Source organism: Coccinella septempunctata, chromosome 2 (assembly GCF_907165205.1).
Source record: "Coccinella septempunctata chromosome 2, icCocSept1.1, whole genome shotgun sequence".
Lineage (NCBI taxonomy): Eukaryota > Metazoa > Arthropoda > Insecta > Coleoptera > Coccinellidae > Coccinella > Coccinella septempunctata.
Genome location: NC_058190.1, coordinates 29985903 through 30001720, shown reverse-complemented (window position 1 = coordinate 30001720; position 15818 = coordinate 29985903). Strand labels below are relative to the sequence as shown.

Genomic DNA, 15818 nt, shown 5'->3' with positions numbered 1-15818 from the left:
TCCCAAAGCCTTAAGATGAAATTGTTCAGTGTTCGCAATCGCCCATTGTTGGCGGAAAACGTATATTAATTAAGTTTAAGTCTATATTTCCTTCAAGCTGAACCGGAGTTTACTTGACCTTTCACTTTCTGCTTGACATCCGCGTTGAATACCAACTAAGGTTTAATATGCACGACTCAATTCTGATTCGCAACATACGAATATTGTATTTCAGCAAACCGTGTTGACTCTGATGAATAAACAGTTATTATATGGTAGGTATAATGAGTGGGAAGATCTCTGAAATATTTTTTTATATTAGTGCGATCATTGAGAGAGTGAAACAATATGACCCACAAAAAGGCTCTGACATTTTATTACTCTCTGTTTATCATGAGAACACAATTTTTTTTAAACAATATCATTATGAAGATACTGAAAATACAATATGTCTGAGTTTTTCGAAACCCATATTCAACCACACGTTGATTTCACCTATAATCAACGTAAGTGATTCAACTGGTTTCGATGGCCTCCAATAAGAAACGTGTCTCTTGTCTTTATCGTGCGTTTAGAACGTACCAAATAGAAACATTATAAACTTTGCGTAAAAAGCTGCTTCGACATTATCCCACTATGTGCCGATGTGTGTATGCAGATGCACCGTCGGCACACGACGGTATGTCGGCACAAATTAAGCTGCATCCACTTTATGCCGCTGTGTGCCGAGCTGAAATCTCATCGGCATCTCTTCGTCATCATTCATTCAAGGTGGGTTTTAATAAAGGGTAAGAGCCAGATCAAGAAACTTCTTTGTTCATCTTTTAGTACACTAAAAGTAAGCTCATGTAAATAGTTATACCCTGATATTCTAAAATCCACAATCCGTCAGACGGTAGCGAACATATTCAATGTAAGAGAATTTATATAATGTTTCATCTGAATCTAAACGACTTATATTTCATCTGAATGTTTCCACAATCAGGAAGATTTTGAATGAAGAGGATGACGAAAAATTTCCTTCAATTGGGAGACCCAAAAAAGTGGTGGCATTTGAGAATTTTATGCTTGAGTGAATTAATGCGAAAAGTTTACTACAGGATTTTCGATGAATGTCATCGTAGAATAAGTTCCCGAAAATTGATTTTTCATTTGACTTGTCCTATACATTGTCTTTAGGTACCAACAAAATACCTAATTATTATTATTTTATCAATGTATCAAAATGAACAGCCACAAATAAGCGCCAGTTATCCTGTTAATTGTTTATTCATGTGAAATTTTTGTTCAAAGGTGAAGTTCATCTTGACTTGAAACTTTGATTCTTTGCACTTACATTGATGCAAGATGATTTTTGTTGAAGAATTTAACATTCTTGTAATTATCTGTTAATTCCTTAGGGAGAAACCCATTCCCAACCACCGTATCATAAGCATTTCATCTTCGGGTTAATATTTTTGAATCTACAATCGATGTAACGTTTTCAAACTTTAGCCAAAGAATATAACGAATATTAATTCTCCTCAATCTAGTGCATATTATGATATTATACTGATCTCTTGCATTTTCCATGCAAATAACAGGATTTGGTATGCCTTCAATCAGTTTGTATAAACTTCAATTATGTTCGTCACATATTTTCCGAATATCCTAAAAAAACGTGGGTTTCACCTCACTAATAGAAAAACCAAAAACCTTGCAAATCTTTTAATTAATAATAAGACAAAAACCAATAACGAACAAAAAAGTGGGATATATAAAATAAAATGTGGAAACTGCGACAACTATTATATAGGTATGACAACACGAGCAGCCAAAATTCGCTTTCAAGAACATACAAAAAATAGACCACCTTCAGCTATGGGAAGTCATTTGAAAGACAATAACCACCAGACCTCAATACAAAATATGGAAATTTTACACCACGAAAGAGATTTCAGGCGCATATACCTAACCTAACCTAACCTAGAAAAGATCAAAAGCTGTCATCATTTCGAATGCAAGTTACATCGTAAAAAATTCTTTAAAATATTCTGGAGACTTGATGAATTGATTTGTTAAACTTTTTTTACTGTTGTTGATGATTAAATTCCGACATCTATATTTTTGAATGTATGCTTGGCTTATTTTGATTGACGAGTAAGTATAGGAATTATTTCAGACCACATGGTGAGATACTTATGAACTTTGTACTTTCAGACAGCCCGAAGATGGCTATTTAGCCGAAATCGATCGCTAATAAATTGTATAAAAAACTATAGTGTGTCTTTGTTCACTTAATAACACACACTAAAATGGAGAGGTTCATTAAACTTTCCGAAGAGATTCGACATTGTGATAAAATACGTAATAACAGAAACTTTTACGTAGAACGGGCAACATAGCGTTGATTTAAAACCCAAAAATGTTTTGACAAGCGTCATAACCCCACATTTTTGTACTATACAGAGTGAAATGTGTCAAATTACTCAAATTTCCATGGCCAACCGAGTGCTAAAATTAAAGTGAATGGAGTATACACTATACATTTCTATTGGCTTCCTTTGAAGCTGCATCCACATTGTGCCGCTGTGTGCCTAACGGCTTTACCGATCAGTAAAATCTCATCGACAAAGCCAAAGAGAGAAGCTTTACATTGCATCCACATTATGCCGCACTGTGCCGCTGTGTATGTGGATGCATCGTCAGGTTGTGCAGAAATGCCGTTGAAAAATCGCCGAACTGTCGGTCTCCATCAAAGGAAGCCAACGGAAATTCATAGTGAGGATGTGCCAACCGTTGGTCTCAGAGGCTTCGAGCGGCTTCAGTTTCAGTTTAGACTGTGTACACGAATGTAATGTGGATGCGTCTTATCTCGTTGGCTTTGCCGACGAGAGTGTCGATAGGAAAAGTCGCTCGGCATACATCGGCAAAGTGAGCATACACTAATTCCTCCCTGGTACGAAATTTCTCGACCAATCAGGAAACAGCACTGTATACCACTAATTTCCTCCCCACGTCGACGATTAGGTCGTCGACGTGTAGGAAATCCAAAGGGCACCATAAACAACATAACCTGTATTCCGATAGTGACAGAGTGACAACGACATGATCAAAACAAAAATGTTTTGATTGTAGCAGGTGGAATGTGCTATTCTTTCTCATATTTGCGTGTTATTTTAAGGCCTAAATTTAATTACTTTTGTGGAGAGCAAAGATGTTTGCGTGTTGTTTGTTCGTGTGCATATATTTTGTTCTAAATTTTCGAAGACTCGCGGATTATCAAATGAATTTAAAGTTAGAATATATAGATTTGTCATCAATTTTGTAATAAAAAACAAGCAGAAATATTGTAGTAATTCATTTGGGCATTACGATTACGAGTTCAACTTTTCGCAAATTACATACAGTTCGAGTACAATTCAAAAACTCTGAAGTGAAAATTAAGAAATTTTAATTACAGCAATTCGATAGCGAGTTACGAATAAGCATGATCCATTATTTGTGAAGCAGTGAAAATAATGCCACAAATAATATTGTCTTTTTTTGTATATTTCATTTGATCATCTCTAAAAAATTATGATTCGTACATACCGACAGTAAGTCACTTTGTATTATAATTGGAAAGGCTCAAAAAATCTGAAATTAATTTCCTACTGAGGAGTAAAAGAAAAAATGTCTCGCTATTGATAAATGTGCTTCATTATTGTTATGTTAGTATTTAGCTAAGATTTGATCATCTCTCTCTGATTAGTACAGAACATACTTATATTTTGTATTATGATTTGGAAAAACTTAAATCAGTTTCATTCTAAGGAGTAAAGGAAAAAAAAGTCTTGCTTTGATTAACATGCTTCTTTATTCATGTTAATATTTAGCTGAGGTTAGTGCAACGGGGAACCATACAATTCTGCGTATGATACAAGAGCTCAGGGAAAAACCTCAGAAGAAAAAACCCTGCCTCCCCGTGTTTACAAAAAAAAACCAAACGAAATTAACAGGAGATATTCAATACTGAAGGACATCTTATCTTGATTCTTCCATAAAGGGAAATTAGAGTCTTCTCCGAGGTGGTTGAAATTCAAAGTCTGAAATAGAAAGCTGTACAAGATTGAAAATTAATTATGTGTCAAATCAATTAAAAATTGACCAACCTCTTTCAAGTATGGCCTTAAAACCATCCTTATACCAACATGTTGCAATAGAAAAATACATAAGGACTCTTTCAATTCCAATTTTCCTCTTCTAACATTATTTAATTATCTCATTTAGATCTAGAATACTCAAAAAATAAAATTCAAATGTACATCAAGCTTCTATAAATTATAGAAAAAATACTTCCTTTTTGAAATTTTTTTTATTACCACTACCTTGAATCGTACTTTTATTTGGTGTTAAAAAACATGCTTTATTTGTCGATAACCTTACAACCTTCCATTATATCACCTGTTAGTTAGTAGATTTGAGTAAATGACATGCAGTATTTCAAAAGAAACTGAAAAGGCAAAGAGTCTTCTTCATATTGATCTGGAATAATCAAAATAAGCTACATTTACACATCATACCAAGCCCCAATACATTAGAAAACATACATTTATTCCATAGACAATAAACCTTTTGACTCCACCAACATGATGTGCAACTTGACTACTTCTTACTTGGGAAATACAACTGTTTCTCTATTTTTCTTTTTCTGCTGGTAGAAGCATTATTGCATTGCAAGTTATAAGCGTCTCTAATAATTTTTGCAATGTTACGAAGGGTACCCACATCCAATAAACCAAGCTGCATTCTAGCTTGTTCTAATACAATCTATAATAAACTATGAAGAACCATATGCATGAATCATCACAAAGACTTACATCTTTTGTAGTAGAATCTATTGGATCATTTGTAATTTGACTGGATCCACCTACGACACTCTGGACATCCATTTCATAAGCAGCCCTACTTGTTGATGGTTGACATATATATAAGTTGTTGTCCTCATCATCATCATTTACAGTTCTCACACCTAAAACAGAATCGCTTCTCTCTGCGACCAGAGCAACTGCATGTATATGTTTACACATGGCAGCTTTTATAGTAAACTCTGCACATTGACATCTAAACCTATGGATGCATATTTTGCACTTAATGCAATATAGAGATGTGCAATCCTTATCACACAACTCATTATATGACACAATATAAAATTTATTACTCACGGATTCCGATGGTACTCTAAACTCACCAGTTTCTAAGCATACTACTTTATCGGTCAGTCCATTTTCTGCTTTCGAATGAGCTTCTCGGTTAACTCTGGCCTGGTATTGATTGGCAGAAGGTCTTTCTGTGTCAATAATGTTTTTCCACATCTTTTCATTTACCAATTCCTCCAAAGTGTCCAGTAATTTCTCTACCCTACAATACATTTTATAGAATATGATTATTATTCATGGTGCATCCTTCAAAACAATACCGTAAATTCTGATTTCCCCTCATTTTATTGTACTTCAATACTTTATTCAGGCTTTCTATAGCCATGTTGGTATTAATCCCAACATTTACTCTGTGGCAGTGAGCCCACATCATGATTCTTTCTTCACTTTGGAAATAATAACTGAAAAACATTTATGAAAATCTTCAATTATACTCTTCCACATTTAAAACAACTCACTTCTTTAAATATTTCAAAAACTCATTTTCCTGTCCTTCTTCCAAATGCTTGAAATATTCGTCTTTCATCTTGTGGAATGTTGATACATCAGTCTCCTTCAAAATTTTTCGCATTCTATTTTTCATCTCTTTTTTGTTGTCCACATTCTTCAACTTGTTTCTCCCCTGTATATTCCAATTCTTAATAACATGCCAAGTACAGAGGAGCCTTCTTGGCTTTCTTTCTGTTACCATTGCCTGGAAAATGTATTAAAAATTTAATAGCTGTAACATAAATCCAATATGTAGCTATGTTCTTCAATACCTGACACCATGCATTATAATATTTTATATCATCATCGGTCATAATATATTCTGCGTCCACTGGCTCTCCAATCTTAGATTTCAAAGCATCAAAAAAAATATTTTGGATGGTTTGATCCAGTCTATTCGATAATAAGAAAGCCACCGGGAAACCGATTTTATTCTCATCTTTGACTAAAACTATAGTCAGATCATAATGTCTTGAGTTTGTGCCATGGGTTCCATCGATGCATATTATCCTTTTGAATTGTTTGAGCTTTCTCTCCATATCATCGTTCATGAATCCTAGAGCAAAGTCTTCTGCCTTCAATCCTGGGTAGGTTTCTCCTGATAATTTTACAATTTGTAAAGAAAGAATAGGAATGAAGGCACAATTTTGAATAATATACATACCAATTTGCTTGAACAAAAAAACATAATTTTTTCCTTGACTGTTCCACTCTTTCACTTTCAAAGTGGTGGCAACCATGTCATCATCATGTCTCCTCTTCTCTATGTTGAATTTTCTTATAATATAAGCAAGATCTGCCCTTTTAAGCACATTAATTCTTTCTAGCTTATTGCCGGTTATAGTTCTTGCATCTTCCAAAATTCTTTCTTTTGTGACTCCAGCTGCCAATTTACTAGCAATCATTTCCTGCTGGTCCTTTGTCAAATGTTTAGATCGCAGTAGATCGTCATGACCAACATGTGTTTCAACAAATTTAACATCCACCCCTTGAACATATTCAGTATATCGCTCTAGAGAATACAACTAAAATATTACAATATTTACCTGTATTACATATCTTCACACGAATTCTAGAAGGGCAGAAACCAGAGATTTTGATACTTCCCCCAGTTTTCATGCTGCGTTTGCTACATTGGCTAGTATATCCTAAAAATGGAACAGATAGATGATATTACATTATCGCTGGTGAAATAATAATACTTCACTTGTAAATATTATGATGAATAACAAATAGGTACAAACCTGAAAAATTACTACGATTGCATTCATAATATACCACCTGTCCATCGCTGATTTTACGATCTCTTCGTTTTACGTAATCCACATTTCTGTTATCAAGTGCTCTCCAAGTCTCAAATTCTTCTTCATTCTTAAAAGTAAAAAGTGATGTCTTGATACTTAGAGAATGAATCTGCTGTAAGTGATTAATCAGCATATCATGAGACTCAAGAGCTACTTTTTCTTCTTGAGGGCAAATGGGGCATTTTATATGCACTGTCTGTTTTGCAATAGGTTGTTCATTATGAACATCTCGCAAATGGCGATATTTCGCCGAAACACTAGAGTATTTCTTTTTACAGATTTGACAAATCAGTTTATCGCTGAAATATGAGGTTTTAATAATGAATCAATAATATGTATAATAACATAACATAACAGTGAATACATACTTTTCCCCATCCATGTTCAAGAATCTATTTCCTGAAAGCTAAACTACAAGTTAAAAATTGAAGCAATGAAAATTGCTTTAATTTGAAGAAACTCCTGAAATACAATAGATATGAATTAGAGCAATAAAAATTGCTTTAATTTGAAGAAACTCCTGAAATACAATAGATATGAATTAGAGCAATAAAAATTGCTTTAATTTGAAGAAACTCCTGAAATACAATAGATATGAATTAGAGCAATAAAAATTGCTTTAATTTGAAGAAACTCCTGAAATATAATAGATATAAATTAGAGCAATGAAAATTGCTTGAAGATATTCCAAATATATTCTCAAAATATTCAGTAGCAGCTTTCAGAGCACAAATGTTTGGGCAAGTAAGCAACTATCAGAACAATTCAGAATTGAATGGCGGAAAGAGTGGAAAGACCGTTACAAATTCTTCAAGTTGAAGAATACGACAGAGACAGAGACAACTCCCACTCTCCCTCTCTCTCTATCGTTGTCGCATGACATGTGCTGTTTCCTGATTGGTTCGCATCAGGGAGAAATTAGTGTATGCTGGCAAAGTGTGGATGCAGCTTGATGGAGACCAACAGTTGAGCAATTTTTCATCGGCATACAGCGGCATGTCGGCACAAGCCGACGGTGCATCCACTTACATATCGGCTTTGACGAGCGGCAACTATTTACGAAAAGTAGTTCAAACGTAACACTGTAAAGAAGACAGTTACAGGAACATTTCCAGAATTGCATTATTTACGAATCTGTCAATCAGATACTGATGACAGATCGATCGGACGCTACAGATTTGTAAATTACAGATGAAAAGCAGAATTTAACCACTATTATAGCGGCTACACACTGCCCAACTCGGTCGGGCCGACAAACCGACTTGGTTGGGCTGGATGTGAAATCGGTCCGTGTGTAGCTATGACCGCCGACAGAGAATTTGTCGGGTCTTATCGTACGGCCTAGCCATCCAACCGTACGACCGACCGACCAAGTTGGATCGTGTGGAGCGCTGTCGTGTGTAAACGAACAACGAACTCATTCTGTATTCAGATGTCGACTGGAGAGGTATTCGCTGCTTCAAAAATTTCCGTCACCATTGATCCGAGCGATGTATACTCCAGCACTCGTGAAATTCAACTGACCAAGTTGGACGGCGGTCGGCAGCCGTCTGTACGCAACGCACAATCTGGTCGTCCCGACAGTTGGCCCGACCGAGTTGGGCAGTGTGTAGCCGCTTTCGATGTGGATGCAGTTTCAGTTTAGGATATTGTCAGTTAGTTAATGGATAACATTTCGAAAATTTATTTAGAAACTTTTTTGATTTGATATCAGATAGATCAGTTAATTGTTCGGATATCTTCAATCTTCGAACATAATACAATTTGTTTACCTACTAAGTATTAAGTACACATGAGTAAATTGATATACCCTTCAAGAGTAATAGTAAAAATTAGGATTGCCCTTTGAAAATATTATCTACAAGGTCATAACTAAAATCTATGACGCGATTTATACCTAACATTTTCTTGAATCAAAAAGAGCACAATTAAAAATACTTATCGACCTGTCCGAGTATATTACTATTAAGAACAAAAAACTCTTTTTGATTTATCAAATTCATTCCAAGTTAGAGAATTGTACTGTGTAAGTTCGGTTGTGTGTAAATAACTTCTTGAATTCGACGTTAAACACGCATCTGTTCGAATGTTGAATTGCTCTGTGTCAAGGATTTATCCGTTCCATTCCCGAAAGAGAATTATGAACCAATATCTTAATTGGCCTGGAAATGGACATATGTGTAGGGATAAAACGTTTCTTGCTGGCAATCTTGATGAATTTCTCCCAGGGGGACGTACAAGAGAATTAAGATGTACTGAAGTAGTTTATCTTAGAATTGGTTTTCCTGGGAAGGTTTTTTATACATAGATCGAATTGATTCAATTTCGGAGATATAATAAATAGGAGATGAAAGGTTTTTTTGGACACCATGAAATCAAATTATATTATTTATGCATTGTTGATTTGAGACCTTTGTTGCTGATTGACTAATTTTAAATTAACAGGTTTAAGGTCAGATTATTGGAACAGAAACAACTCACCATCGCCGACATGAGTCGATTTTATTCAAAAATCTTCTGAAACGAATTACAGAAATTTGATCACTAATATACATGCAAGAAACAAAAAGTCGACATAACGATCATATAATGTATAATTTTAATGAATAGCTGTACCTACTCTAAAATTCACACAAAAAAAGAGCAATGAGGGAACAGAAAATTGGATAAAATTTGACTAGGTATACAGGTATTTGGCTAAATAACCAAGTAATTGAGAGTAGTTGAGTTTCCCTCAGTTAATACTGAAGGAAACTCAATTACTTACAGTTTTATCGTGGCTTTTATGTCAGAAACATGAATGATTTGAAACAAATACACCAAGGACAACATCAAACGAGAAACTATCAGGAGAATTGACAATTGAAATTGAACAGTTCTTATCATAAAGATGTTATAGATGCTAATGAATACTGCTTTGATCTACACACAATTGACTTAACACGTTCGATCTAAAGAATTCATTCATGTTTTTTCTTCGATTTTGTTAATAAGATAATAATAGTATTCAATTTTTTCCGGTTATAATTTTAAACGTATGCCTGAAGATGGCCCTAATTTTGTAAGGGCCGAAACATATGTAGCAATTTTTAATAAAGAATTTGGAGCAGACACGAAAATTTCGTCTTTTTCATTAATTCCAAGAATCTTTTACGATTTATTATAGTGAGTTATAGTAGTGAGTTATTACAACTCACGTTGTTTGTTTACAAATACTATTAATTGCTCAAAAGCAGTTGAATAATGAATATATAATTTAATAGGAGTAGATAAAATTTTTTGTTCTCTTCCATATTTCTTTCTCGACTTGCCCTCGATCTCCTCAATCCATTAGTCAGAAAAATTTTAGACACCAACACAATAATTTCTCAGCAAGGTAAAAAAGCTGTCATATTATGGATCCCATCACATATGGGAATACCTGGTAACGAAAAAGTTGATCGAGAGGCAAACGATGCCAGATATTCAGGGACATGTGTAAACGACATAACTAGTTATGACCTCAAAAGCTTCTGTAGGAGAACCGTCATAGGTGAGTGGAACGTAAAATGGAATCAAACACCTTCCAAGCTGAGACTGATAGATCCAACCATCCAAAACCACACCTCGAATTGTATCACTAACAGGAGAGATCTAATTATACTACGGAGGCTACGAATCGGGCACACCTTGACTACACATGCATACATGTTTAATAGAGAGGACGCTCCTGTATGCTCCCATTGTAGTGTCCATCTCACAGTTCTGCATATTTTGGTCCAGTGTCCAGGTTTAAACACCGAAAGAAAAGCCCACAATGTTCCCCAGAAGATAGAAGAGGCCCTCAACATTAACAACCCACAGGTGGCAAATACCCTCAACTTTATCAAGGATATCAACATTAGAGTATAATTGGTTTATTTTATATCTGAATGTAATAGTGTAATAGATTAAAGTAACAGGCGCTAATGGCCTAGTTGTCGAAGCGCATATTCTAATAAAAAAAAAAAACTGAAATTAACATTCAATAATGTATATATTCAATTGATTAAATTCATAAAGATTCAATATTCACTTCGTTATGAGATGAATAGGATGTTAAATATAGACACTAGAGGAAAAATTATTGTCAGTAACAAGAAAAGGAAATCAGTCCTTATGTAACCTGTATGGTGACATGCAATATTGTTAGGTGAATTGAATAAATGAATCTTAACAGTTTACGCACATATCGAGGAAATCATGAAATTCATTGTCCAGGGAGATTTCGCGAACTTTTAAGAACTGTCCAAATTTATTGGATACGGTCCTGCAAATCAAATGACATTTGACTGCAGTTTTCTGGAACCTCATGGAAGCTATCTTCAGTCCAAATTTCGGATAAATCGGTGATTCCGTTCAGAAGATGGTGTGGTTTTAATTTTCATTCAAACTCGAAAAACACCCTGTAAATCAGAATCTAGAATTTCTAGATACTATGATATGGGGATTTCTCGTGAGCCTCTAGGTGTTCTCAAGAGGAGGAAATATTGTTGAGTGACTGACTTTCACGTTCTTATTTGTGTAGTTTCATAGTTGACTTATGGTCTTATGTATTAAACCGTCTTTATTTAATGGAAATTCTATGCTTGAACGTCGTTTAAGAATTTAAACTAGGTTTAATGCAACGGTGCATACGGCCATTAGTGAATTTATGATTTTTAGGTTGTGTGGAATTTCTGTTCCATGTTTTTTCTTTTTATAAAGTGCATGATAGGTATGATGAAGGCTCGCGTATGAAATTTGTAGATATGGGCTAGCATAAACTAGCCTTAAAATCCGAAATTCTTATGTTTTTCGACAGGTCAGAAAATATATTCCTACTATTCAAGTGATTAGGGCATCTGTCACTGTCCTGAATAATCTACCTTTTTGTCCAGGTTTATTCTGTCCTCTAATTTATTCCCAATTCTTTAATTTTTGCATCAAACTTCTAATTTTTGTTGGAAAAACTACAATAAAACGCTTGCGTATAAACGTTGATGTTAGGTACTAGCCTTGAAATCTGTAGTTTTCATGTTTTTCGACGAGCCAGTAAGTGAATTTCTGCAACTGAAGTGATTAGGGTATAAGCTACCATCCAGCAAACCAGCTCTTTGGTTTATATGCTGGCCTTGATCACCTTGATAATCCGTTTAAAATTCCAGATTTTACTAAGGTTAATTCATGCTGCCTCCTAACTTTGAGGTTTTCGGATGTAAAACCCCATATGAAATAAGCATAAACTATCCCTGAAATTTGGAATTCAGATGTTTTATGACTAGTCAGAAATTCAATTGCAAGTAGTTTTTCCCCGTCCTGAAATCTATTAATTGAAGATTCATTCGTTTCAAAGCTCGATCCGGAAATCAATGCTTCCTTGACGAAATAATGTTGATTTGTTTTCAATTGATAATAATCCAATTAGGATTATTTAAAATATCAACTTATGATCTACATACGACCATTTAATTCTCCAATTCTCCGATATATTTACGAATTAAAAATTTTCAATCATTTCATTCTGAAATTCGAGTGTCTGTCAAAACATTGATCTCACAATCAGAGTTTTGTGAGAACCACCGTTAATAATTATTATAAACAGAGAAGAATTTTTTAGGGGAAAAAGAAGGTGTAATTTTATCCTGTTATTAGCTGTGATAACAAACAACAAAGAGAACTTTGCGAATCTGGCATTACACAACTTTATCGTTTTAATTGGGGATCCGTTTGTTTGAAGAATCCTTCGCTTGAAGACCTTTTTCAAATTAACCTCGTTTCACAGTGTTTCATTTCCGAATTAAAATCGACAAACGGCCCTTTTACATCATAACATTTGAAGAAGTTTTCATTGCTCCTTTTTCCATTCCAGATAAACCCGACTGATCAACGTTTAACAAGATGAGAGATGTTCATGATAATCTGGATGGCATTGAGTCCCTTCCTGATGCCAAAAATGTCATGGAGACACCTGTGTTCTACAACAACACGTCAGGAAACTACGAACTCCCAATCAACATGCGTTTCAATGATGGGCACAAACTTTCAATAATAGTGTATAGTTGTCTGTTCGTGTTTTCTTCTATCGCGAATATAACTGTTCTAGTGCTGTTGGCGAGAAGGAGAAGAAAGAACCCTTCCAGAATAAACACTATGCTGATACATTTGGCGATCGCGGACTTACTGGTAAGGATGAAGTTTTTTCCTGAAATATCAAAAAACTGCGCTTTTGAATGCAGAAAGAAATAGAATCGGTCTCCTTCTGACTATGCAATTTGCCTTTTCCTTAATGTAATGTCTTTCATTTTAAGTCATCGATACTTTCATTCCATGCGCATCTTACACTTCTTTGTCCGGTGGTTTGGCACAAGTATTTTTTACAGTTTATTGTTTCATAATTCTATTATTTTCATATTCGTCAGAAAGTTGGTAGTTGGTGCCCTGAACAGAAAAGGTTAGCCTGTTTACTCTTATTTCGAGCTGCTTTGACGGAAACGCAGCAGCTGGATGTCAAATAGGTGAAAGCAGGATTCGCGGTAAAAAACTCAGAAGATTAATCTTGTAACCATTACAAAAATAGAGTAGAGAGAACAGGAAATTCTAATATAAATAGACAGAGAAATAATATCCTGTTATGTTCAATAAATGATTTATAGTACCTACCTCAATTCATGTAGGATGAACAATTCCTGTTACAATGGTAATCAATTTTTGCAGATAAAGGAATTCATTCATTTGCAAAGTTCTTGTAAATTCAAACGTAGGTACCTACTGAACTGAATTCATAGTATTATTCGTTTTATACAACTAAATATTCTAGTTAGGTATAAGCAATGAAAGCTCAAACTACACTGGAATATATGTAGTTATGCTTGATATTGTAAAACTTCTTTTACGGCAGTTTGTTCTTTCGAATTTGAAAGGAAATAATTGTTATATGAACCAGGACTTTCCTCTACCATTCAACCTACTTTCTGTTAAATTCCCTGGAATAAGTTGTTATTTTATACAACACATTATATTGAATGTTGCATATTTTTCATGGGTAATGAAAAATACTCAATCAGGCAAAAATAAAAATAAGATATTTTCCATAAAATATTTATAGCTACTATAAGTAAATGTAATCTATGCATATCACGTTATCTGGGGCCATGTGTGAAGTGATGCAGACTGAAAATGAAAGAAATATCAGTGCTTTGAAATGAGTAAAAAAGCAAGGTTTGCAGAAAAATTTATCGACAGGTTCATAATTGGTAATTTTGTTGAGCTCATTTCCCTTGAATATAATAAATGGCTGATGGCTGTAAATGGTTTTTCAAAGCTGTCATTTTTCTCGACGTCTACTGACAGTTTCTTCAATTGCGGTAGTGGACTTGATGTGAGTTATGAAGCTCTCAGCTGCCTCTATACTAGATGGCCCTTATGAATAACTTTTCTTCCCCTTCTGCTCAAATTCAGCAATAATGTAATTTCCATGAAAAGGGCTAAGTTCATCTGTTCTTTGCCGGCTAGAAAAAAGAATGAATGGTAATCATCTAAAGCCATTCAAGACTATGAATGCTCAAAAAAAAAAATGAATAAGTCTATTATTGTATACTCACATTCTGTCATCCAGTGAAAGTTTCAAAGTGCACGCACTAGTAATAGGTATGGGCTTCGATCTTCATCACTTTTAACGACCTATTAACGCAAACAAGGATTTTTATTCGAATAATCGATTTTTGAAATGCTGGCTCTCCGAGTATCCGAGTTTTGAAAACATCCTAGAAAACCCATTAGCACTAAAATTAATTCACAGGCGAAACGATCTCAAGTAACCAGCGTCCCAAACGCGTTCCTTGTACTAACGCAAAAGCAGAAAGCTTTGTTATTCCTTCTACGTATAAACTCAACAGTTCCTGTAATGATCATATTTCAGTCTAGCTGCATCAACAAATTATTATTTCCCAATAACAGAAATCCATTAAAGAGATCACCAAAGTTTTGGTTCCTGCCAATCCTACACTGAGAGAACGAAATAGTGAAATTACAGTGAAAATCTTGGGTTATTTGTGACCAACGATAATCACTGGAATTTCACAAGAAATATTTTGAAACGAAAACCTTGTAAAATCACAGAAAATATAAATCACAAGTTGGTTGTGATTTCACATGAAATTTTTTCTAATGATTTTTCTAGAAACTAAACCTGTGAATACTCATTGTGAAATCACAATGGAATTTTATGGTATCAACTATAAATTTACATTTGCTCTGTGAATTCGCAAAGGATTTTCACAGAAATAAATTGTAAAATTAAAAAATTTTGGAAAATTACAGGATTCATTGTGGAATCACCTCTTGTTCTCGCGAAAATAAGTCGTGAAATTTAGCATCAATTAGACCGTAAAATACTATAATGTTGTGAATAAACAGAGCAGATTCACAGAATTTAATTGTAAATTTCAAGTATTTGTTAAAATTCCGAAATTCATTGTAGAAATACCCCACACCCTTTTAAAATTACTTCGTGAAATAACCATGAAAATTACTGGATAATTGTCTTTATTTTGTAATTGATCAAAGTAGTTGTACAGAACTAAATTTGGCACAATCACTGCCTAAAATATACATCAATATGGAAAAAAAACATTAAATTAATTAAAAATAACAACTACAACATAAAATATAGTCATCAATATGGAAAACAACAGATATGAAACATTATATCAGTTAAAAAACAACCACAACATGAAATTAATATAATCTTCAATATAAAAAACAATATGAAACATTACATCAAACAAAAACAACAACCACAAATATCATCTAAAATGATTAAACATTTTTTTCAAAATATAAAAAAAAATCAACATAATTGTGAAGC

The 15818-nt window shown here is 34.1% G+C and overlaps 2 protein-coding genes across 11 annotated transcripts in view; one reads left to right on the top strand and one right to left on the bottom strand.

Moving 5' to 3' along the window:
- Positions 1-15818, top strand: part of LOC123308507 (gonadotropin-releasing hormone II receptor) — a 169691-nt gene that overhangs the window by 45749 nt on the left and 108124 nt on the right. The window contains exon 2 of the mRNA XM_044891190.1: positions 12822-13135. Within this exon, the coding sequence (XP_044747125.1) occupies positions 12851-13135 (285 nt within the window). The 5' untranslated portion in view covers positions 12822-12850. The remainder of the gene's footprint in view (positions 1-12821; positions 13136-15818) is intronic.
- LOC123308506 lies at positions 3799-7874 on the bottom strand. Of its 10 annotated transcripts, none has more exons than XM_044891183.1 (11): positions 7321-7873; positions 6893-7251; positions 6695-6796; positions 6313-6636; positions 5921-6246; positions 5618-5853; positions 5420-5560; positions 4821-5361; positions 4617-4770; positions 4113-4240; positions 3799-4046 (listed from the first exon to the last, which is right to left on the bottom strand). In XM_044891183.1, exons 1-10 carry the CDS (start codon positions 7332-7334, stop codon positions 4233-4235), a joined length of 2205 nt encoding a protein of 734 aa, XP_044747118.1. In that variant the 5' UTR covers positions 7335-7873; the 3' UTR covers positions 3799-4046; positions 4113-4232. The 10 variants fall into 10 exon arrangements, with proteins under 10 accessions (XP_044747118.1, XP_044747114.1, XP_044747113.1 ...); XM_044891179.1 differs by having other exon boundaries at positions 3799-4059; positions 4113-4232; XM_044891178.1 differs by having other exon boundaries at positions 4113-4232.